This window comes from Hippocampus bargibanti, linkage group LG08 (assembly GCF_051943395.1).
Source record: "Hippocampus bargibanti isolate YZ-2025 linkage group LG08, ASM5194339v1, whole genome shotgun sequence".
NCBI lineage: Eukaryota > Metazoa > Chordata > Actinopteri > Syngnathiformes > Syngnathidae > Hippocampus > Hippocampus bargibanti.
In genome coordinates, this window is record NC_142741.1 from 25,383,603 (window position 1) to 25,407,800 (window position 24,198).

The 24,198-nt window shown below is 39.9% G+C and overlaps 2 protein-coding genes across 2 annotated transcripts in view; both read right to left on the minus strand.

Moving 5' to 3' along the window:
- Positions 1-24,198, minus strand: part of erbb4b (erb-b2 receptor tyrosine kinase 4b) — a 167,861-nt gene that overhangs the window by 35,759 nt on the left and 107,904 nt on the right. The window contains exons 4-13 of the mRNA XM_089003429.1: positions 22,517-22,648; positions 19,444-19,509; positions 14,716-14,834; positions 13,165-13,306; positions 12,419-12,532; positions 12,103-12,229; positions 11,042-11,115; positions 7,045-7,135; positions 5,376-5,575; positions 3,653-3,785 (exon numbers count right to left, since the gene is read on the minus strand). Of these exons, the coding sequence (XP_088859555.1) occupies positions 3,653-3,785; positions 5,376-5,575; positions 7,045-7,135; positions 11,042-11,115; positions 12,103-12,229; positions 12,419-12,532; positions 13,165-13,306; positions 14,716-14,834; positions 19,444-19,509; positions 22,517-22,648 (1,198 nt within the window). The remainder of the gene's footprint in view (positions 1-3,652; positions 3,786-5,375; positions 5,576-7,044; positions 7,136-11,041; positions 11,116-12,102; positions 12,230-12,418; positions 12,533-13,164; positions 13,307-14,715; positions 14,835-19,443; positions 19,510-22,516; positions 22,649-24,198) is intronic.
- Positions 11,564-24,198, minus strand: part of ikzf2 (IKAROS family zinc finger 2) — a 210,787-nt gene continuing 198,152 nt past the window's right edge. The window contains exon 12 of the transcript XR_016115881.1: positions 11,564-11,683. The gene's annotated coding sequence lies outside the window, so the exon portion shown is untranslated. The remainder of the gene's footprint in view (positions 11,684-24,198) is intronic.

The window sequence follows — 24,198 nt, forward strand, 5'->3', positions numbered from 1 at the left end:
CTCTTAGTTGACGCTCTGAGAAGGAGGCGCTTACAATTGGCTGTGTCGTGTACGTGGGAGCCATTAAAAAAGTAATGTCTAATGGCACTTACGTGTCAGCAGCTTCAGTAATGGCTTACTGAAAAACCAAGGATATAGTTGTGTTAAGTTCATTACTTTAAAACAGATTCTTTTCTGACAGACAGTGGTTTTTTTTAGGTGTTCAATTTAGTGATGGGAATTCCGTCTGTTTTCAGAGAGTCGGTTCTTTTGGAGCGGCTCATTAAAAAGATCCGGCTCTTTTGGCTCCCAAATGGCTCCTTAGGTTTTTTTTGTTGTTGTTGTTGTTGTTGTTGTTGCTTAAATTAATTAACTACAAAAAAAATCATGTAAAATTATGTGAAAAAAAGAATTACTCATGTAAAAAAATACACTATATCAAATATTTTTATTTACATGGCTGGATTTATATGCGCACAGAGTTAGTGGATGCTAACTTTCACTTTCCCTGTGGTTACTCTGGTCTGATGATCAGCTGTCACTTATTTGCTTTTCATATTAATAATGCTATCATACCAACTCGTAAAAAGTCAAATAATTGAATAATAATAACAGCATAATGTGATAACATGTCCTTGATAGAAACCGGCTCTCTTCGTTCATTTCAGGGATCCGGCTCTAAGAACCGGCTCGTTACAAAGACTAATCCCTACTGGCACGTAAGTGACTCAAGGATGTATGTTGGCGTACTACAGTAGATTTGTTTGAATTTATTTTATTGACTGCTAGAGCGTCTGCATCTTATACTTAACCGTTCAATGTTGGACTTAAACATACATTCCACACAAAATATAGCACTGAAGCAACTTAAAACCAAATTCACATTACGAATGAACGCTCGGAACGTATCTCGTTCGCATCTGTACAAGGTGGGGTTTGTTGAATAAAACAATCACGCTGGTCTGGATGGAAAAAAAAATACCCTCTGCATTTTCTTTCTGACTAATTACAGTGATACCTTGGCTTACAAACTTAATTGGTTCCCAGACAGAGTGTCTAAGGCGAAAAGTGTGTATGCCAAAAATTAATTTCCCATAGGAAACCATTAAAATGAGAATAATCAGTTCCCAGGTTGCCATAAAACATAATTTTCAAGTTTCTTATTTTCTAAGCCTTAAAGCTACAGCAAATACAGTATACATTATTTTATGTATAATAAATGTGCTATGGAATTATAATAAAAAAAATAAACTGTACGGTATAATAAAGTCATTTTATTTGCCTTTGTGATGGTCGTTGATGGCTTGATGGAATGGAGTGGCCGGTTTCGTCAGCATTAAACACTTGATGAGGAACGTATCCTTCTTCTTCTTTCACCATCTTGAGGAATGATCCCTTGGAGGTGCTTTCTCTGCCATAATTTTACCTTGTTCCTCATCAATTGTGTTCTGTTTAGCTGGGTTGATAGCTTTTTGCATTCGGTGTACAGAAGGCTTGCACGGGTTATTTGTGAAGGCTGATTGATGGGATATTTTAACCTTGCAGTCTACACTCTGCCTTTGAACTATCAAAGTTGAAACAAGTCCAAATTTCAGTTTTCTATCCATTTTGTCAGTCTCTCACTCTCTGTCGTCTGCCTGTCTCTTTATGTGTTTAAACCCCGTCCCCTCACTGCTGCGTTCTTGACCAATCACGTGGCTTTAACCGACGACTGGGGGCGGGGAATAGAGGACAAAAACAGTCGGCTGCCATTTTGTTGTTAGGAGAACGGGCTCGTTAGCGAATGACACATCACTCATTGTGGCAGCTCCGTGTGTATCCCGAAAAATAGTTTGTATGCCAAGGTAAAATTTTCATAAATTTAACGTTGGTAAACCGAAAAGTTCGTAAGCCAAAAAGTTCGTAAGCCAAGGGGTTCGTAAACTGTATTCCCATTCCTATCATATGATCCATCACCACATGACGCGTGTGGTGAAGAGTGAAAGGAATCGCTTGTGGCGCCGACGACCTTTTGGACAGGTAGGCACGGCGTGGCCCCGTGCGCAAGCAGTGACTGTGACACGCAGTGACACGCCTAGCCACCCCGCCCCATCCACATCTCCTCCATCTTCCTCCTCCACTGCATTCCCTTGGTTGATGGGCGGGACCTTCTGAAACGCGCCATTTCCGAGGTTATTTTTAAGTCCTTTTGGGACACTTTAACTCATTTTTTATTAGTGTTTTGCATTTGACTAAAAATATCAGCCTGCGTGCTTTTGGCTATTTTAGATGCTATAAAACGTTTTTCTGATGTCAGTTAAGAAGCAAAAAAAGGCTGTCGGTTGTCCTTTAAAGGACTCCTTCTACTAGCCAGTCATTTAGTTGAATTATTCGGGGGGTTATTAGGAAGAACTCACCGAGCACAATAGCTTTGTCAGGTTTAAGGTGGAGAACATCAAGCTAAAACCTTCAAAGTCAAGAGACCCTCGCTACCCGCCACCCGCCACCCCCCCCCCCTTCTTCTGATGGCACTCTTCAAAGTGACTTACCTGAAATTGCTCTTTTGAACCTTCCGAGTTATGAACTATTAATTGCTATCATGGCTGAATATTTCTGCAATGAAAAAGAATCCGGTGATGTGTTTGATTGATACTTTACTGACTGACTGACAGTTTTCATGTTTCCTCCATGAAGGCTATAAACTATGGGTGTCAAAGGCAAGGCCCGGGGGCCAAATCTGGCCCGCCACATCATTTTATTCAGCCTGTAAAAGGAAATCAGACTTGCGAAATTCCATAATGCTTGCTAAAATCCGAAGCAAAATTTCAAATTGTCCCATGTAAACCACAATAACAGTCATTATTTTGTACTTTAAATTTGACAACTAGTTATTCCATAACTGTCAACTTTGGCTAATAGCTGCCCTTATAAATGATTACAATTCCTGTATAAAAGTTGTAGTTTGCCGTATATTATTTTAAATTATTAAAAAAACGCTAACAAGCGGAAATGCAGGTAGCTTAACACGCATGCGCACATTATGCTTTTATCAATATGACCAAAAACAATAATAATAATAATAATACATTTCATTTAAATGGTGGTGCCAGACTCTGCTATGATTGGTCCCTGCTCTCAGGTTGCGGGGAGCAGAGGACTACTTCCTGCGGCTACACTGATTGCTTCTATTGTCCTGCCCGAGTATGACGTCTACGACTGGCCTGATTGCCCCATTTGCTGTGGTACCGCCACGTCTGGACAGTAGGGATATTTAAAGGGCCGAAACTACCGGCAAAAGACTTTAGTTCACTGACGAAGCCTCTTGGATAAGAAGAGAAACATCCGACACCTTCAAAGAAGTACAGATGACGGCTGAAGAAACCTTTTCATCGATGGACCACTCGTGTACGACTGAGAGCTTACACTGACGTTTTCCACATGGTCATATTATACGCTGATTGATTAGCCTTTTTTCTCACCTCTGGTCTTTTAACGTGTAGCGTAAGAAGCTAATGATTCGGGATCATCTATTTTTCACCGTTCTAGAAGTTGTCTATTGAAATCTCGCGGAGACATGACAAAAACAATTATTCACTGTTAGCGCTAATGACACTTTATCTGACACTTCATGTGAAATAAGGGAAGGGGAGCATAAGGTACCCCTGAAATGTAAACAAAGTAAGGCATGACCTACCCTTCATACAGGTTGCAGTGTTCCACACAACTTTGTCCCCGACGGAAGTCCCTGCAGGAGAGACATTGGTCTGGTCCAGGACCCCAACATCCAGAGTCGGAACATAACGGGTCACACACCATATGCTCCTTGGCTGCTCAAAACATAAAATCAATACATAACTTTGAACACATTGTAATAAATACAAAGTACCGTATTTTCTGTAATATAAGGGCCACCTTGAATGAATGGCATACAGTGACACCTTGGCTTACGAACTTAATTGGTTCCCAGACAAAGTGTGTAAGGCAAAAAGTGTGTATCCCAAAAATCAATTTCCCATAGGAAACCATTAAAATGAGAATAATCCGTTCCCAGGTCCCCATAAAACATAATTTTCTACTTTCTAAGCCTTAAAACTACACAAAATATACCTTATTTTATGTATAATAAATGTGCTATGGTATTATAATTAAGGAAATACACTGTACTATATAATAAAATCATTTTATTGACCTTTGTGATGGTTGTTGATGGCTTGATGGTATGGAGTGGCCGGTTTATGAAATAAATAAATAAATACAATAAAAAGCTGTAGGCAAAGTATGACCGTGTTTCCCAAAGAGGCTGCATCTTGCTCTGAAAGTTCCCCACTGCTTTTGTCTCTCCTTTAAAGGACAACCGACACCATTTTTTTGTTTCCTAACTGACATCAGGAAAACATTTCATAGCATCTAAAATACCCAAAACACGCAGGCTGATATTTTTAGTCAAATCCAAAACACCAAGAAAAATGAGTTAAAGTGTCCAAAAACTACTTCAAATTGAACCCGGAAGTCGCCAGTTTCAGAAGGCCCCGCCCCCTTGTTCATGACGTCATGCCAGGACGATGTAACTTGCTCGAGAATCAAAACAATGGCTTCAGATTGGGAGAAGATGCTTTCTTGTTACTCATCCAGTTATGAATATGATTCAAATAGTTCTGAAGAGGAAAGCATACATGTTTGCAAACCATTAAAGAAGTCCTTCCGTCTCATTTTGAGGCATCTGGACTCCAATGTAGCGCCCAGAAAATGCACAAGATTGCGCCCAAGCTCCGTTGGAAATGGGCTGATTTGTCTGCTGGGAATTTGTGTCAACTAGTACCAAATAGTAGTTGTAGTGCAACACACAACGATTCACCATCGCATTATTTATGTTTTCCTTCTAATTTCGCCATCAACACGAAGTTTTCAGACCAAACAAAGTACCCAAAATGCATTGTGTGTCGCTTTCTCGGTCAGGGGCGTTCCTTCCGTGACGTCACGTCAGGAATAGTCACCAACTCGAAAACAAGACTTCTTGAATATTCAGCGCGAGTCTTAAAACGTAAAATCTAGCTATATGCGGTGGAATCTTTTTCAAATACGCTCAGTAGAAGTCATTTGAAGTGATTTTATAAATTATGGAGACAACTTGTCCCGAGGCGTCGGTTGTCCTTTAATAATTCCTGACAAATTCCCGTCATGACTACTTTTAAATGGTGACCTTTGAAAAATAAGCATTGACCCTTTGGCGGCAGGACATAAGTGAGAGACAAATGACTCATCAAGAAAGTCAGCGAATGGCATAAAATGAAAGCCAAGATTCAATTTAACGAAGTTGTGTGTGGCAAAGAGAGAATCAAAGTGAGTTACGAAGCTGTCAAAAACCACTTGATGTTGATTAGTCTGTGATATTTTTCTTTTTTTCCTTTTGAACTTACAGCATATCTGTGGATCTCTGTTGTTGCGGGTCAAAGCTTTCTGGTTAGCAGCGCGGAACAGTCGGGTCCAGTTGACCGTGTTGTAGTAGCACAGCTGGCTATTCTCTACAATGTGCACGTTACCCGCACTGATCTCACGGAGCGACTGAAGTTGAAGTGATAAGATGCCGTGTTGCTTTAACACCAGCAGGGAAATCCCACTGAGATGGGAAACGTCGGAGGAGGGAAGAAAGCAAACAAACAAAGAAAGGGTTGAAAAAGAATCACATATTAAAGGACAACCGACACCATTTTTTTCTTTCCTAACTGACATCAGAAAAACGTTTTATAGCATCTAAAATACCCAAAACACACACGCTGATATTTTGAGTCAATGCAAATGCAAAACACCAATAAAAATGACTTAAAGTGTCCAAAAAGTACTTCAAATTGAACCCTGAAGTGGACAGTTTCAGAAGGTCCCGCCCCCTTGTTCGTGATGTCACGCCAAGACGTCTTTGCCTTGCTCTAGAATCAAAACAATGGCTTCAGATTGGGAGAAGATGCTTTCTTGTTACTCATCCAGTTATGAATATGATTCAAATACAGTAAAGTCTCGTTATATCGATATTCAAGGGAGTCCGAAAAAATATCGATATAACCGGGACTATCGATATATCCGATATCGATATAACGAGACTTTACTGTAGTTCTGAAGAGGAAATCATACATGTTTGCAATCGATTAAAGAAAGTCCTTCCGTGTCATTTTGAGGCGTTTGGACTGAAATGTAGCGTCCTAGAAAATGGATAAGATGGCGCCCAAGCTCCGTTGGAAATGGGCTGATTTGTCTGCTGAGAATTTGTGTCAACTAGTATCAAATAGTAGTCTTGGTGCAACACACAACGATTCACCATTGCGTTATTTATGTGTTTTCCTTCTAATTTTGCCATCAACACGAGGTTTTCAGACCAAATAAAGTACCCAAAATGCATTGTGTGTCGCTTTCTTGGTCATCAAGAAAACAACTCGAAAACAAGACTTCCTGAATATTCAGCACGAGTCTTAAAAGGTACAATATAGCTCGATGCCGTGGAATCTTTGTAAAATACGCTCAGTAGAAAGGTCGGTCAGTTATGCAAATGTCCCCATTGTGGGACGAATAAAGGTTTTTTGATTGTGATTCTGATTATTTTGTGGCTAATTGTACCCTCTAGTCAACTTGTAGTAAATCACACCACACTTGTTTCAATTGATTCAGACATAGCACTACTGAAGGCCTAGGGATGAAATCCACGGTCCGCCAGTGGGTTCTACTGCTCATTCTTTAAAAATTATTTAACTAAACATGCATTTTCTGGATTAGCCGCCACCTAGAAAACAACTTCCGCAACTTCTGTTGAACGTTAAGAGGTTGAATTTTTTGCTTTTGACTATTTTTGGTGCACACTCACGATCACACAAAACATCCCTAAACATTTCTATCGAAGGAAGAAGAAGAAAAAAGTATCATGCCTTTGCATGCGGGATCGTTTTTCCGACATTTCTTGACAATACAACATGAGCAAACTCAAACAATAGCGGCTGTGAGTCACAACTGCGCTAACCGCTAACATCCTCCCCCATAATAAACGTAATTAACCCAAACGTGTCACAGAGCTTTGTGTGTAACAAATCAAAGGTGAGCTACCTGTATAGAGATCTTCCCCCGATTGTTACCAAGTTGCTGAAAACACTCAAGTCAGTTACGTTATCCGGCCAAGACTGAATGCTCAGAAAGCCTAAATGAGGACACAAACACAGACACACAGGTTATAATGAATCACTGTCACCGACTGAACAGAAGATGACATAGCGTGTCTGCATCCCGCGAGGAGTAGCGACGTTCCAGGATATAGTAACCACGGACACCATTTTTTTATTTCCTAACCGACGTCAGAAAAACGTTTGATAGCATCTAAAATACCCAAAACACGCAGAATGATATTTTGAGTCAAATGCAAAACACCAATTAAAAATGACTTAAAGTGTCCCAAAACTACTTCAAAATGACCCCGGAAATTGTGAGTTTCAGAAGGTCCCGCCCCCTTGTTCGTGACGTCACGCCAGGACGTCTCGCCTTGCTTGAGAATCAAAACATATTCGGAGAAGATGCTTTCTTGTTACTCATCCAGTTATGAATATGATTCAAATAGTTCTGAAGAGGAAAGCATGAATGTTTGCAATCGATTAAAGAAGTCCTTCCGTTAAAGGACAACTGCTGAATATACAGGAAGTATTGTTTTTGAGTTGGTGACGATACCTACCGTGACGTCGCGGTAGGTATCGTCACTGACCGCGAAAGCGACACACAATGCATTTTGGGTACTTTGTTTGGTCTGAAAACTTTATATTGATCCGTGTTGATGGCGAAATTAGAAGGAAAATACATAATGCGATATTGAATCGTTGTGTGTTTCACCGAGACTACTATTTGATCCTAGTTGACACAAATTCCCAGCAGACAAATCAGCCCATTTGCAACGGAGTTTGGGCGCCATCTTGTGCATTTTCTGGGATGCTACATTTCATCCAGATGCCTCAAAATGACACGGAATTACTTCTTTAATCGATTGCAAACATTCATGCTTTCCTCTTCAGAACTATTTGAATCATATTCATAACTGGATGAGTAACAAGAAAGCATAATCTCCGAATCAGAACTTTCTGAAGCCATTGTTTTGATTCTGGAGCAAAGCAGTTTGTGAAGGAGTATCCTGGCGTGATGTCACGAACAAGGGGGCGGGACTTTCTGAATCTGCCCAGTTTTCAAGCTCATTTTGTGGCAATTTAGGGACACTTGAAGTCATTTTTATTGGTGTTTTACAATTGACTAAAAATATCAGCCTGCGTGTTTTGTGTATTTTAGATGCTATAAAACGTTTTTCTGATGTCAGTTAGGAAACAAAAAAGTGATGTCGGTTGTCCTTTAAGCGATACGCATCTCGCCCCGCTGAAATAGACGAACGAGAAGCCGAGAGTGTGGATGTGGCTCATTTAAGATTTTCAATAATGGATAGAAAACATGAAATATTCAGTCGAGAACAGTAGGAGGGACAATCCTCTCGCCAATATAAAGAAAACAAACAAAATAAGTAGATGGGGGAGTAAGGAAAGTAATATCAGGTGGAATAATCTGGAATGAGATGGAATGAAAAAAACAAACATTTCTCGGAGATTAAAACAACACTTGGGTTATGTTTCCGTCAAAATTAACACTCGCGTTATAAGAAAAGATGCGTTGTGGGGACAAATCCACCGTGCAGCTTTCTGTAATCAATGAACAATCAGGCGGCATTTGATTGAACTGCACTTTACCACCCCCTCTGCCCACCACCCAGCCCAAGGATACATCATGTTTACTCGGGAGGGGAGGGAGGTTGTTCGGAGTCAGGAAGAGAGGAGGTAAATCGAGTCTTTTTGGAGACAAGAGGGCAATAATACTTCAACAGCATCTTTATCAGTTTGTGGACTGCAAGAACAGAGTAGACTCAGAGGCATATTCAGACAAAGTCGGGTGCACTGATACCTTGGCTTACAAACTTAATTGGTTCCCAGACAGAGTGTGTGAGGCAAAAAGTGTGTATCCCAAAAATTAATTTCCCAGAGGAAACCATTAAAATGAGAATAATCCGTTCCCAGGTCCTCGTAAAACATAATTTTCTACTTTCTAATTTTCACAGACTTACACAATATATACCTTATTATATGTATCGTAAATGTGCCATGGTATTATAATTAAAGAAATAAACTGTACTGTATAATAAAGTGGTTTTATTGACCTTTGTGATGGTCGTTGATGGCTTGATGAAATGGAGTGGCCGGTTTTGTTAGCATAAAACACTTGATGAGGAACGTGGCCAGCTTCCTTCACCATCTTGAGGAATGATCCCTTGTAGGTGCTTTCTCTGCTTTAATTTTACCTAGTTCCTCATCAATTGTGTTCTGTTTAACTGGGTTGATAGCTTTTTGCATCAAATGTACAGATGGCTTATGCAGGTTATTTGTGGAGCCCGATTGATGGGCCAAAATGGAACTGTATAGCTTAGCAGTTTTTTTTTTTGACAACGATACTAGTGCAGCGTGTTCTACCGGAAACAAATTCCTTGTGTGTTCTACATACTTGGCAATAAAGATGATTCTGATTCTGATTTTAACCTTGCAGTCTACACTCTGCCTTTGAACTATCAACGTTGAAACGAGTCCAAATTTTACTGTTTTATTGCCATTTTGTCACTTTCTAGAAAACAGTGAAATTTGGACTCATTTCAACTTTGATAGTTCAAAGGCAGAGTCTAGACTGCAAGGTTAAAATTCCCATCAATCAGGCTCCACAAATAACCCACACTAGCCACCAGTTCAATGTGAAATGAAAAGACAAGCAAGGGAACCAGCTATTAATGATGTTTCTCGTGTGTCTGCTTGTCATCAACGACCATCACAAAGGCCAATAAAACCACTTTATTATACAGTACAGTTTTATTTCTTTAATTATAAACCATAACACATGTATTATACATAAAATAAGGGATATTTTGTGTAGTTTTAAAGCTTATTTAGTAGAAAATTATGTTTTACGGGGACCTGGGAACGGATTATTCTCATTTTAATGGTTTCGGATGGGAAATAATTTTTGGGGATACACACTTTTCGCCTTACACACACTGTCTGGGAACCAATTAAGTTCGTAAGCCAAGGACCCACTGTACAGTCTAGAAACCAGATGGTTTTCTTGAGTGGGCGGCTACAGTGCTGTTTTAACAACTCTTTTATTTTTATTTTTTTAATCCGGCAAAAGTGAAAAGATCACGCCCAACACATTCCGTTGAGAGCACATTTGCGTCTACAGCAAATTACACCATGTAGCCACTTTGGAAGAAAAGGGTCAGCGCTCACAAGTAATGGTTAAGAGGGTTCAAGTTGTGGTAATTATAGCACAAGCCACAATCATAAGAAAGCCAAGTATATGACACATCATTTTGATTTGATATGCCTGCACTCAACAATACATGTTTTTTTTTTGGAAGTGACAATAAATAAAGAGGAAGAGAAGAGAGGAAACGGCGTGACAAGTGTGCTCCGTGGAGGTTGAGCTCATTTAAAAAGCAGAAGGAAAAGCACTTGTGACCTCAGGGTCGCCGAGGCAGGTTGGTTGCGTCCGTCAAATGTCGCATCGTCGTGACAACTCAGGAAAATGACAAGCTGAGCGGACACGGACTCCTGTTAGCTTCTGCCACCCGAGAAGAAAAAGAATTCATTTCGAAAACTCGGAATTCTACTTTGACGGGCACATTTTGGACCACTTTTTGCCGCTGACTTTGTGGTAAAGCCCAAAGGTTGATGATGGTTTTCTTGTATATGTTCTGTTGAACACGTCTGTGTAAACGCTCAGTCGTACAGGAATGATCCATCGATGAAAAGGTTTCTTCAGTTGTCATCTGTACTTCTTTGAACGTGTCGGACCTTTCGCTTCTTATCCAAGAAGCTTCGTCAGCAAACTAAATCGGCAATACATATGCACCTAAAAGCCCGCAACCACTCATGAGGCTAAAATCACCCAAAGCAACGCGACAATGTGTATGTGCCACAAAACAATGTGTACATTCCATCCCGAGTAAGTGTGTAGATGCTGCATCGACAAAACTTACCGGTAATTTCCCGTACAGTGCGGAAGACATGAAGCTTTTCCGGGTCCAAAGCTTCAATGTCATGATAGACATCCCTGCGAATGAAAAAAAATACTTTGTCGGTGCATCCATTTTGAAATCGTAACAATCACGAGGATGTACAGTGATACCTTGGCTTACAAACTTAATTGGTTCCCAGACAGAGTGTGTAAGGTGAAAAGTGTGTATCCCAAAAATTAATGTCCCATAGGAAAGCATTAAAATAAGAATAATCCGTTCCCAGGTCCCCATAAAACACAATTATCTACTTTCTAACCCTTATAACTACACAAAATATACCTTATTTTATGTATAATAAATGCGCTGTGGTATTATACTTCATCTTGAGGAATGATCCCTTGTAGGTGCTATCTCTGCGATCATTTTACCCAGTTCCTCATCAATTGTGTTCTGTTTAGCTGGGTTGATAGCTTTTTGCATCAAGTGTACAGATGGCTTGTGCGGGTTATTTGTAGAGCCTGATTGATGGGATACTTTAACCTTGCAGTCTACACTCTGCCTTTGAACTAACAAAGTGGAAACAAGTCCAAATTTCACTGTTTTCTATCCATTTTGTCACTGTCTCTCTCTGTCATCTGCCTGTCTCTTTAATGTTTAAACCACCTCTCCTCACTGCTGCATTCTTGACCAATCATGTGGCTTTAACCGAAGACTGGGGGCGGGGAATAGAGGACAAAAAAAATGTCAGCAGCCATTTTCTTTTTTGGAGAATGGCTTCACTCTCTCTCTGTTTGTAACTCCCCCCTCCCCCTCACTGCTGCGTTCTTGACCAATCACGTGGCTTTAACCGACGACTGGGGGCGGGGAATAAAGGACCAAAACAGGCCGGCTGCCATCTTCTTGTTAGGCACATCACTCATTGTGGCAGCGCCGTGTGTATCTCGAAAAATAGTTCGTATCCCAAGGTAAAATTTTCATAAATGTAACGTTCGTAAACCAAAAAGTTCGTAAGGCAAGGGGTTCGTAAACCGAGGTATCTATGTGTACTGTGGGCTTGAAAAGAAGCCCCAATCATGTCTCACCCTTTAATTCCAGTGATGAGAAACACCAAATTGCCATTTATTTTGGTGCAATTGACAAACTTGTCGATGTTGCTGGAGTCGACCGTCTGAGCAGTCTGCAGGCTGGCAGTTCCGATGCCATCGCAGGCTGCCACGCACAGTAAGACGACAAAAAAAAAAAACAACATTCATGGAATGAAGCGGAGAAATGTCACGGCAAAGAAGGATCATTATGAGACATTTTTGAGGGGAACACAACAAAATGTCACTCAAACCCATTTATAAATGATTACTTTTTGTCTATATCTGGAGGTTTTTTTTTTCTCGAAAAATTCACCTTTTGGACAGATGTCAGTACAAGGAATGCACATTTTGATGCGGTTCTCCTCCACCTCCATTGTGTTACTGGGACACGCACGAACACAGGAGCTTTGGTCCACCACAAAGTTGTCTAGAAAAAGATTTGGTTGGAAAGGAAAAGTAAACAAAAAATTGTGGCTGTTTGTTATACGGGGTGGTACTTTTGTACGTTTGTTTGAAAGCAATCATCCGCCTCCAAAAAGTGGGCAAAAGTCACTTTCTTGTTTCAGAGTCAAAGAGGTCGAAAACCTGTTCCGGTTTGCAAGGCGGTGATGGCAGGTGTGGATCCCAAAAAGCAGACAGGAGGGAGCAGCAGGTTGTATTTGAGAAATTGTATTAAAATAAAGTCAACAGGAACAAAATCTAATATGTTAAAATCATTTGAACAGAAAAATACAAAGTATCAAAAGAAAAACCAAGAGTAAAAGTCTGCCAAGATGAAACAAACACATGCACAGCATACAATGCATACAATTGCGTAAAATGACCCGACGCCGAATGGTCGTGCCGGGAGTCCTTTTGACTGCCACTGATTGGAACGACCAGCACCTGCGAGGCTGCAGGCAGGGCTGAAATTTTGTAAACCGAGGCATCGTAAACCTGAAATTTTTGGATGAAAAATAAAATGGTCGAGAACCAAGACGTTGGAAAACCTGACTTGAAAAGTAAATGTACATTTGTGCATACATAAAAATCCTGTAAGTGTTCAGCGTTCAAACTTACGTGGACACTTCTTGACACAGAATGCTCCGTATGTGTATTTTGTTCTGGGGTTATGTTCCACCTGGAAGGTGGTGGGGTTGTACAAAAAAGGCTGCGGACACTGCGTCACACATGCCCCACTGTCATTGAAGTTTGTGCATGCCTGCAGACATTAACACAAAAAAAAATACAAGGCACACTTAGAAACAAAATAATGAAATAATGAACATCAGAGCCAATCGATGAAAAGGTTTCTTCAGCCGTCATCTGTACTTCTTTGAAGGTGTCGGACATTGCGCTAAATAGATATATAGGGCCAGAGCTAGCAGTAAATTCTTTATTCGCTGACGAAGGTTTTCGGATGAGGAGCGAAACGTCCGACACTTTCAAAGAAGTACAGATGACGGCTGAAGGAATCCTTTTCACCAATGGACCACTCCTGTACGACTAAGAGCTTCACAGAGAGCCAATATTACGTTGTACAGTGGTACCTTGGCTTACGAACTTAATTGCTTCCCAGACAGTGTGTAAGGCGAAAAGTGTGTAGCCCAAAAAATAATTTCCCATAGGAAACCATTAAAATGAGAATAATCCGTTCCCATGTCCCCATAAAACATAGTTTTCTAATTTTCTAAGCCTTAAAACTACACAAAATATACCTTATTTTATGTATAATAAATGTGCTGTGGTATTATAATTAAAGAAATAAACTGTACTGTATAATAAATTCGTTTTATTGACCTTTGTGATGGTCGTTGATGACTTGATGGAATGGAGTGGCCAGTTTCATCAGCATGAAACACTTGATGAAGTACATAGCCTTCTTCTTTCGCCATCTTGAGGAATGATCCCTTGTAAGTGCTTTCTCTGCGGTAATTTTACCTAGTTCTTCATCAATTGTGCTCTGTTTAGCTGGGTTGATAGCTTTTTGTATCAAGTGTACAGATGGCTTGTGCGGATTATTTGTGGAGGCTGATTGATGGGAATTTTAAGCTTGCAGTCTACACTGTGTCTTTGAACTATCAAAGTTGAAACAAGTCCAAATTTCACTGTTTTCTATCCATTTTCTCACCATTTCACTTTTGTTTTTTTGTTTCAAGCTCTGTCGTCTCCCTTTCGTGTGTGTGTGTGTTTTCTCACTCTCTCTGTCGTCTGCCTGTCTCTTTAATGTTCAAACCACCTCCCCTTCCGTCCATGCTGCATTCTTGACCAATCACGTGGCTTTATTCAAAGACTGGGGGTGGGGAATAGATGACAAAAACAGACGGCTGCCATTTTCTTGTTAGGAGAACGGGCTCGTTCGTGAACGACACATCATTCATTGTGGCTGCTCCGTGTGTATCCCAAAAAATAGTTTGTATGCCAAAGTAAAATGTTCATAAATGTAACGTTCGTGAACCGAAAAGTTCATAAGCCAAGGCGTTCGTAAACCGTATCGTATGTTTAACCAACGGACTGACAAGCAAAGACATGGAAATGGTCTTGTTGACTTGTAAATTGAAAGCGAATTCGACGAGCTGTGTGCACGTGTGTCTGATTTTGTATTCTTTATTTATTTTTGTGTGTACTTACAAAGCAGTCAGTGTCCTTCGGACCAAAGCAGCCACCTGCACACTCACGATGGCAGCAGTCGCTTACGTAGGGACCAAAACAGCGGCCATCGCACTGCACGGCGCACACCGTCTTAGTTACTGTGGATATAAAAATGACACCCAGAGCAACAAAATACTTACATGAAAATCTTTAAGCGGCCCTCCGAGGGGGAGAAAATGAAGTTGGCTTCGCGTACACTCAGTCACGTCTGAATGATGATTGCAAGCTCTTAAGTGGATTGCACGACTTGCCAGTGAAATAGAAGCACAACGTCTTTTTTTCCAACGCTGTCATTTTATTTCATCGCAAATATGACAACCCCGAAGATAATTCTTTGCAATGATGTTCGATGACGCCATTGATAATCAGGTCCAATTTGGAAAAAGCACTTTGGGACGTTTGTTGCCAAGCGGTTGGGCAACACGCATGGCTGTGTGTCGTTATAGAAGTTAATGCACAACGTTATAGAAGCTGTACACTAACTTGGTTACATTGTAGCAAGATGACATGTCTTTAAATCACTCATTGGTGAATCGTTGTGTTTCACCAAGACTACTATTTGATACTAGTTGATACACATTCCCGGCAGACAAATCAGCCCATTTCCAATGGAGCTTGGGCGCTATCTTGTGCATTTTCTGGGACGCTACGTTAGAGTCCTAACGGCTCGAATTGATACGGAAGGACTTCTTTAATCGATACAAACATTGATGCTTTCCTCTTCAGAACTATTTGAATCATATTCATAACTGGATGAGTAACAAGAAAGCATCTTCTCCGAATCTGAAGCCATTGTTTTGATTTTAGAGCAAGGCAAAGACATCCTGGCGTGATGTCACGAACAAAGGGGCGGGACCTTCTGAAACTCGCCATTTCCGGGGTCATTTTGAAGTAGTTTTGGGACACTTTAAGTCATTTTTATCAGTGTTTTGCATTTGACGAAAAATATCAGCCTGTGTGTTTTGGATATTTTAGATGCTATAAAACGTTTTTCTGATGTCAGTTAGGAAACAAAAAAATGGTGTCGCTTGTCCTTTAAAAAAAGAAATGGTAAGAGTAAACAGTTAAAACAGTAAACAAAACATTTTACGAGCAAGCGTATAAACAACATTGACCCACATAGAGGCAACATTTTTTAACATATTGCTGATAAAACTGGGCATGAATGATCTTTGCTCATGAATTTAAAATGTGCTTCTGACATCAGAATGTAATGTTGTGGGCGTTTTGATTAAAAAAAAAATCTATAGATGTGAGGCCATATACAGTACGTTGCTCTCATGCATTTCCTTCAAAAGTGATGAAATGTCAACATTGTAATGGATACAAGCCAAAAAGACAGACATGAAAATATGCATGTCAACCGACGCCACGTGATTGGTCAAGAACGCAGCAGTCAGGGGATGTGGTTTAAACATTAAAGAGACAGGCAGACGACAGTGAGAGAGTTTCAACTTTGATAGTTCAAAGGCAAAGTGTAGACAGCAAGGTTAAAATATCCAATCAATCGGGCTCCACAAACCCCTGCACAAGCCATCTGTACACTTGATGCAAAAAGCTATCAACCCAGCTAAACAGAACACAATTGATGAGGAACTAGATAAAATTATCGCAGAGAAAGCACCTACAAAGGGCTTTATTATACAGTACAGTTTATTTCTTTAATTATAATACCATAGCCCATTTATTATACATAAAATAAGGTATATTTTGTGTAATTTTAAGACTGAGAAAATAAGAAAAATATGTTTTATTGGGACCTGGGAACGGATTATTCTCATTTCAATGGTTTCCTATGGGAAATTAATTTTTAGGATACATCTTTTCACCTTACACACTCTGTCTGGTAACCAATTAAGTTTGTAAGCCAAGGTATCACTGGACCAAGGAACTCTTATTTTTCATATTTCCAGGCAGCGATAAAATCCCGTCGCACAATTCTGCCTCCCACGTGGTACAACATCAATATTTTAAAATCAATGATTAGAACTCTTGCTGACATCAAAATATGTCGTACATTTGTTTCAATTTAAAAAGTTATAACAAAGTTATTGGGTTAACTCAGGTGACCCTTGTCTTACTCACCGACAGACAACGATTCCCTTCGCTGCTGATTTTGAGATGTACGTATAATTACACGTGAAAATGTCACAAAGCTCATCTTGAAGTAATTTCCCTTCATAAAAAGTCACTACTTACCATTTCGTGCAGTTCACCAAAAAAACGAATGAAAAGGTTGTTGAGCTCGAGTAAGGCAATTAAAGATAATGCATTCGTGTTCGTGTCTGGTTGAATACTGCAACGTGCGAGAGAAAACGTCATCATGGCAAACAAGACGAACGACCAAGACGCTTATCTGTGGCTCATCTGCAACATGTTGATAAAAGCAGTGCCTGAAATAACGCCTGCCCGGACGCCCGGGGCGTGCAACTTTTACGCCAGCGTTCACTCAAATGAATAAAAAGCTAGCTAGCTAGGTAATAGATAGCTAATAGCTACCTAGCTGGCCAGCTAACAGATAGCCAATAGATTGCCAGCTAGCTATCTAATAGATAGCCAGCTAACCAGCTATCCAGCTAATAGATAGCTTGCTGGATAGATAGCCAATAGATAGCCAGCCAGCCAGATAGCTAACAGATCGCTAATACATAGTTAGCTAACATATATCGAATAGATAGCCAGCTAGCTGGATAGATAGCTAATAGATAGCCAGCTAGCTAATGTAAGTCGAACCTACAGAATCAAACAGTCTGATTGGTTGTCCGGTGTGTCAATCAAGTGAAGGGATGGCCCCCAAAATAACTTTATTTGTATAGCGTCAGTTCATGACACACCCCCTTGTCATGTGATCGGTCAATGGGAGTAAGCCGAATATTAAACAATAATATTAATGAGTTGTGGGATATAGCAATATGTGCTTATTTACATCCTGGCTAACCTGTGGAGATATGTCAATCAAAAGGTTTCTTCAGCCGTCATCTGTACTTCTTTGAAGGTGTCGGACATTTCGCTTCTTATCTTATATATAGGGCCGAAACGACCAGTAAGACTTTAGTTTGCTGACGAAGCTTCTTGGATAAGAAGCGAAACCTTCAAAGAAGTACAGATGACGGCTGAAGAAACCTTTTCATCGATGGATCACTCCTGTACGACTGAGAGCTTACACAGACCTGTGGAGATATGTACGATTCAAAATGAGAATGAGACGTTATCATAGTTTGAGCTTCTGTTTAGGAAGCTCTTTTCTACACCGCAAAGATCAAAAGCGCGTGACAATCAGCATTGGAGACCGCCGTCGTTATCGCAGAGTCGCAGTTACAAACAAGTCATCCCACGTGACGGATAATAACATGCAGTTTTGTACCCATAAAACTTCATTCGCGCAGAAAGTGACTGATAGGATGAGCTGTTAATAGAATACAGTGATAAGAAAAGATGGCCGCGAGTAGGCTTGTGGTTACGCTCCATGATAATCTCTTTTTGGGGAAGGCAAGTGCGCATAATAAGATCTGAATAAACTTTTGATTCAAGAATCCGAAAGCGTTACATCAGCAATGTTTGTGGTCGAGGCAGTTACGACCATAACCGCGGCACAAATGAGGCGCCGGGGGCAAGCGGTATGTACGTAAATGTACAGCACATTAGCACACAAAAACAAGGGAATTAAATGTCATCTAAATAAACTTCGACAAAATGAATTAAATAAGATACTGAAGAAATTAACATGGTGATTTTTTTACTCCCCCCCCCACACAATATTAACAAGATGTCAAATAATTAATATCAAATATATGGGAATAAGTTCGAAGGGAGCTTGTACTTCAAAATTGTAACAGTGGTTCCACACTATTCTTAAAGGACAACCGACACCATTTTTTTTGTTTCCTAACCGAGATCACAAAAACGTTTTATAGCATCTAAAATAGCCAAAACACGCAGGCTGATATTTTCAGTCAAATGCAAAACACCAATAAAAATGACTTCAAGTGTCCCAAAACGACTTCAAAATGACCCCGGAAATTGCGAGTTTCAGAATGTCCCGCCCCCTTGTTCGTGACATCACGCCAAGACGTCTTGCCTTGCTCAAGAATTAAAAACAATGGCGTCAGATTTGGAGAAGATGCTTTCTTGTTACTCATCCAGTTATGAATGATTCAAATAGTTCTGAAGAGGAAAGCATAAATGTTTGCAATCGATTCAAGAAGTCCTTCCGTATCAATCTGAGCCGTCAATGACACCAATGTAGCACCCAGAAAATGCAGAAGCTCCGTTGGAAATGTGCTGATTTGTCTGCAACTAGTATCAAATAGTAGTCTTGGTGCAACACAACGATTCACCAGCGCGTTATTTATGTATTTTCCTTCTCATTTCGCCATCAACACGAAGTTTTCAGACCAAACAAAGTACCCAAAATGCATTGTGTGTGGCTTTCTCGGTCAGGGGCGTTCCTGACGTGACATCATGTCAGGAATCGTCACCAACTCGAACACAAGACTTCCTGGATATTCAGCGCGTCTTAAAAGGTACAATATAGCTATATGCCGTGGAATCTTTGTAATATATGCTCAGTAAAATAAAAACAAAAACATTAGTGCTTGTTTTGAAGTGCCAACAGTTACGAAACGCTCAACAGAGTACAATTCAGACTAACGTTGCCTTGCTCATAAGAGAGAAAGATAATGTTTGTGTCACATTTATACAACTCACAGCTTTGACATTGGTCTTCTTTTGGCCCCCAGCAGCGACCGTTGCAGGAGCGATGACACTTCTGACCTGCAAACAAAACAAAAACGAGAAAAAACGTAAACTGTCATTCGGATCGGATCAGTCTGTGATTGGACATATATCTGAGCTACATTATGCAAGACATTGAACTCATTCACTGGCAGACGATGTGCAAAAAATGTGTCCACTCCAGTGCCAGGGTTTTTGTCATTGTCACTCAAATTGCAGGACCCACAGAATATTGAATTTTAGGACGACATAAACATTCAATTTAGCATAAGAAACCTTAGACTCTCTTCTTTCATTAGGGAAAAAACTGTTAATTCCTAAGTTATATGGGTCTGGAGTTATCTGATCTTGAAATGGGGGCGACTGTACAAAATACAATAGACACGTGGATTTATATAGTGCTTTAAGAACAGCTAAAGCTGTAACAAAGCGCTAACATGCACATATGGCCAATGCTGCCCCCTTGTGGAAGGGAAAAACACTTGCAGAGGTCTGACCAGCGCTTTATCGTGGCTACGTTCCTCATCAAGTGTTTAATGCTGATGAAAGCGGCCACTCCTTTCCATCAAGCCATTGACCATCACAAAGGTAAATAAAACAACTCTATTATATAGTACAGTTTATTTATGTAATTATAATACCGTAGCACATTTATTATACATAAAATAAGGTATATTTGGTGTAGTTTTAAGCCTTTAGAAAAATTAAATTAGAACGTCGGAAATTATGTTTTATGGGGACCTGGGAACGGATTATTCACATTTTAATGGTTTCCTATGGGAAATTATTTTTTGGGATACACACTTTGCCATACACACTCTGTCTGGGAACCAATTAATTTTGTAAGCCAAGGTATCACTGTACTTTCGATGAAAAGGTTTCTTCCCGTCTGTACTTCTTATCGTCATTTTATCGTCATCTGTAAACCTTACTGGTAGTTTCGGCCCTATTTATATATGTATCTCTACTGTCCATATAGGGCTGAAACTACCAGTATGACTTTCGTTCACTGAAGAAGCATCTTGGATAAGAAGCGAAAGGTCCGACACCTTCAAAGTACCGATGATGGCTGAAGAAACCTTTTCATCGATGGACCACTCCTGTACGACTGAGAGCTTACACAGACGTATGACTGTACTTTGTTTTTCATTTGGCAGCCTATCTTTTGGATTGAAAACATTGTTGACCATTACATATTTTGAATATGAAACAATAACTTTGATCCAATTTCAAATCCTTCCTTGACATTAACATTCATGGATAGAAATATAATTTGTTCCCGAACAAAAAAAATGCCAACCCCCCCCCCCCAAAAAAAAAAAAAAAACTACAAATCTGGCTTAGATAAAGCCCATCATAGCTTTCAAATTTTCGTCAGTGTTGCCCTTGGGTAGTTTTGGAGAGCTTAATTGACTATCTGGTAATTGAGTGAGAGGGGAAGTAAGGCTGAGTAAGTGCAGAAGTGCTGTCCTCCGTCCATCAGCCTCTCCAAACGAGAGCTATTAGCGACAAGTCTGACTCTTTTCCAACACGAGTGTCCATTTTCCACCCCCTTTCCTGTTCTTCTTCATATGTGCCCCTCTCTACTATCTCTTTCATTCTCCATACGCCTTCCCCCTCGCTATGCTTCTCTTTTGACAACATTGTTTGGCTTTGCTCATTTTTCCATCCTGTTGCATTTGGATTGGATTCTTTGCCTTTATTAGTCTCGCAGTGGAGACATTTGACATTTCACAGCAGCAAAGTTATGAAAGAAATGAAAGTAGAAAAACAAAATACAGGAGCTGCTGGAAAGGCAGACACGCTCGCGGCGCCGTTTTGAAGTCAAAAGAACAAAAAAAAAAAAAAAAAAAAAAAACCAAATAACATAACATGACAACACAAAGACATTCATTCATGACATTTCAGCAGCGCATTTTGCAACTAGGCCTTCAGTAGTGCTATGTCTGAATCAATCCAACCCTTAAGGGACAACCGACGCCTCCGGACAAGTTGTGTCCATAATTTGCAACATCACTTCAAAGGACTTCTACTGAGCGGATTTTACAAAGATTCCATCCCATATCGCTATATTTTACGTTTTAAGACGATTCTTGACGTGACATCACATCAGGAACGCCCCTGACCGAGAATTGTATTTATTTATTAGCTGTATTAGCTAGCTAGCTATCTCGATAGCTATATATTACTTATCCTGTGACTGTAAAGTGACCTTGACAGTTTGAAAGGCGCTTATAAATGAAATGTATTATCATTAGCTATCTATTACCTGTGTAGCTAGCTAGCTATTAACTGTATAGCTAGCTATCTTGATAGCTATATAGTACTTATCCTGTGACTGTAAAGTGACATAGACAGTTTGAAAGGCGCTTATAAATGAAATGTGTTATTATTATTATTAGCTATCGATTACCTGTGTAGCTAGCTAGCTAGCTATTAAATGTATAGCTAGCTAGCTATCTCAATAGCTATATATTACTTATCCTGTGACTGTAAAGTGACCTTGACAGTTTGAAAGGAACTTATAAATGAAATGTATTATTATTATTAGCTATCTATTACCTGTGTAGCTAGCTAGCTATTAACTGTATAGCTAGCTATCTTGATAGCTATATAGTACTTATCCTGTGACTGTAAAGTGACATAGACAGTTTGAAAGGCGCTTATAAATGAAATGTGTTATTATTATTATTAGCTATCGATTACCTGTGTAGCTAGCTAGCTAGCTATTAACTGTATAGCTAGCTAGCTATCTCAATAGCTATATATTACTTATCCTGTGACTGTAAAGTGACCTTGACAGTTTGAAAGGCGCTTATAAATGAAATGTATTATTATTATTAGCTATCTATTACCTGTGTAGCTAGCTAGCTTTTTGTCTGTTTGAGTTACTTCCAGGTTGAGTGAACGCTGGCGCATGTGGCTGCCACTGCTCGCCCACAGGAAAATTTATCTTGTGACTGTAAAGTGACCTTGAGAGTTTGAAAACGCGCTTATAAATCAAATGTATTATTATTATTATTATTATTTGACACCAGTGACTTACATGTAGCACTGCTGTTGGTGGGCACAACCACAGGATAGACCCCCGAGTTCTTGACAATGTCCTGCCAATGGATGGTATCCGCGTGACACAGGAAGTTGTTTTGGTGGACATAAACACCTCCAGTTAGGATCTCTGGAAAGACACCCCCGCCCATCAAAAAAGTCAGTCAGTAAGTCGGTACGCATAAATGTGTCTCTAATATATTACAAATCAAATTCAACCTGAGATATGCGTGAAAAATTATTTTATTTTATATAATGTTGTCAAATATTTATTATTAAAGGACAACGGACAAGTTGCGTCCATAATTTGTCAAATCACTTCAAAGGACTTCTACTGAGCGCATTTGATGGTGTATATTTTACGTTTTAAGACTGGCGCTGAATATTCAGGAAGTCTCGTTTTCGAGTTCATGACGACGCTTGACGTGACGTCACATTTGGAACGCACCTGACCGAGAAAATGACACACAATGCATTTTGGGTATTTTTTTTTGTCTGAAAACACCGTTTTGATCGAGAAATTAGAAGGAAAACTACATACATAACGCGATGGTGTTGCACCAAGACTTCTATTTGATACTAGTTGACACAAATTCCCAGCAGACAAATCAGCCCATTTCCAACGGAGCTTGGGCGCCATCTTGTGCATTTTCTGAGTGCTACAATGGAGTCCAGACGGCTCGAATTGATACGGAAGGACTTCTTTAATCGATTGCAAACATTTATGCTTTCCTCTTCAGAACGATTTGAATCATATTCATAACTGAATGAGTAACAAGAAAGCATCTTCTCCGAATCTGAACTCTCTGAGGCCATTTTTTTTATATTCTGGAGCAAGGCAGTGTGTGACCAATAGTGATGTCACGAACAAGGGGGCGTGACCTTCTGAAACTCGCCATCGACAGGGTCATTTTGAAGTAGTTTTGGGACACTTTTTATTGGTGTTTTGCATTTGACTAAAAATATCAGCCTGCGTGTTTTGGGTATTTTAGATGCTATAAAAAAAATTTTCTGACGTCAGTTAGGAAACCAAAAAAATGGTGTCGGTTGTCTTTTAATAGCGCTTGTTGATTTTAACCATTGCTTGTACAAAACCAATGTCAGAAGGCCAACGTCCACATTTTGAGTGATGTCGAAGAGTAATAGGAGGTATTCCTCTCTCAGCTCTCTCTTTTTCGAATTGAAGGTGTGGCAGCAGTTCAGAAAGAAATGAATTCCGCTCTCCACCAAAGAAGCAATTATCGTGAGCTCAGGGGAGTTTCCGTTTCAAATGCGACTGATTTTGACAGTGCGATTCTGGCAAACGGGGCAGCGGCATGATTTCATCGCTGTCGAGGAAAACGAAATGCGTATCGTCCTGGGCGTCCACCGGCATCGCCTTTATTTGATTGTGAGCCGACTTTCACTGTCACAAACGAATAGTCTCTGGATGGTGTGTAACTATGCTGACACATTACTTTGATTCCTAATATTTTGAGAAATATTAAATATCACACATTGAGCTATGACATCTTTTCAATTGAACTTCGCTTCAGCACTTCAGACAGCAATTTAATAATAATAATAATAATTTGGGGAAGCCATTAGAATATTTAATCCCCTCCAGGTATTCCATGTGGAGCTCACAATAAATTAATGAATAACTAGTTATCAAATCTGAAGTCAAGAACAATGACTGTT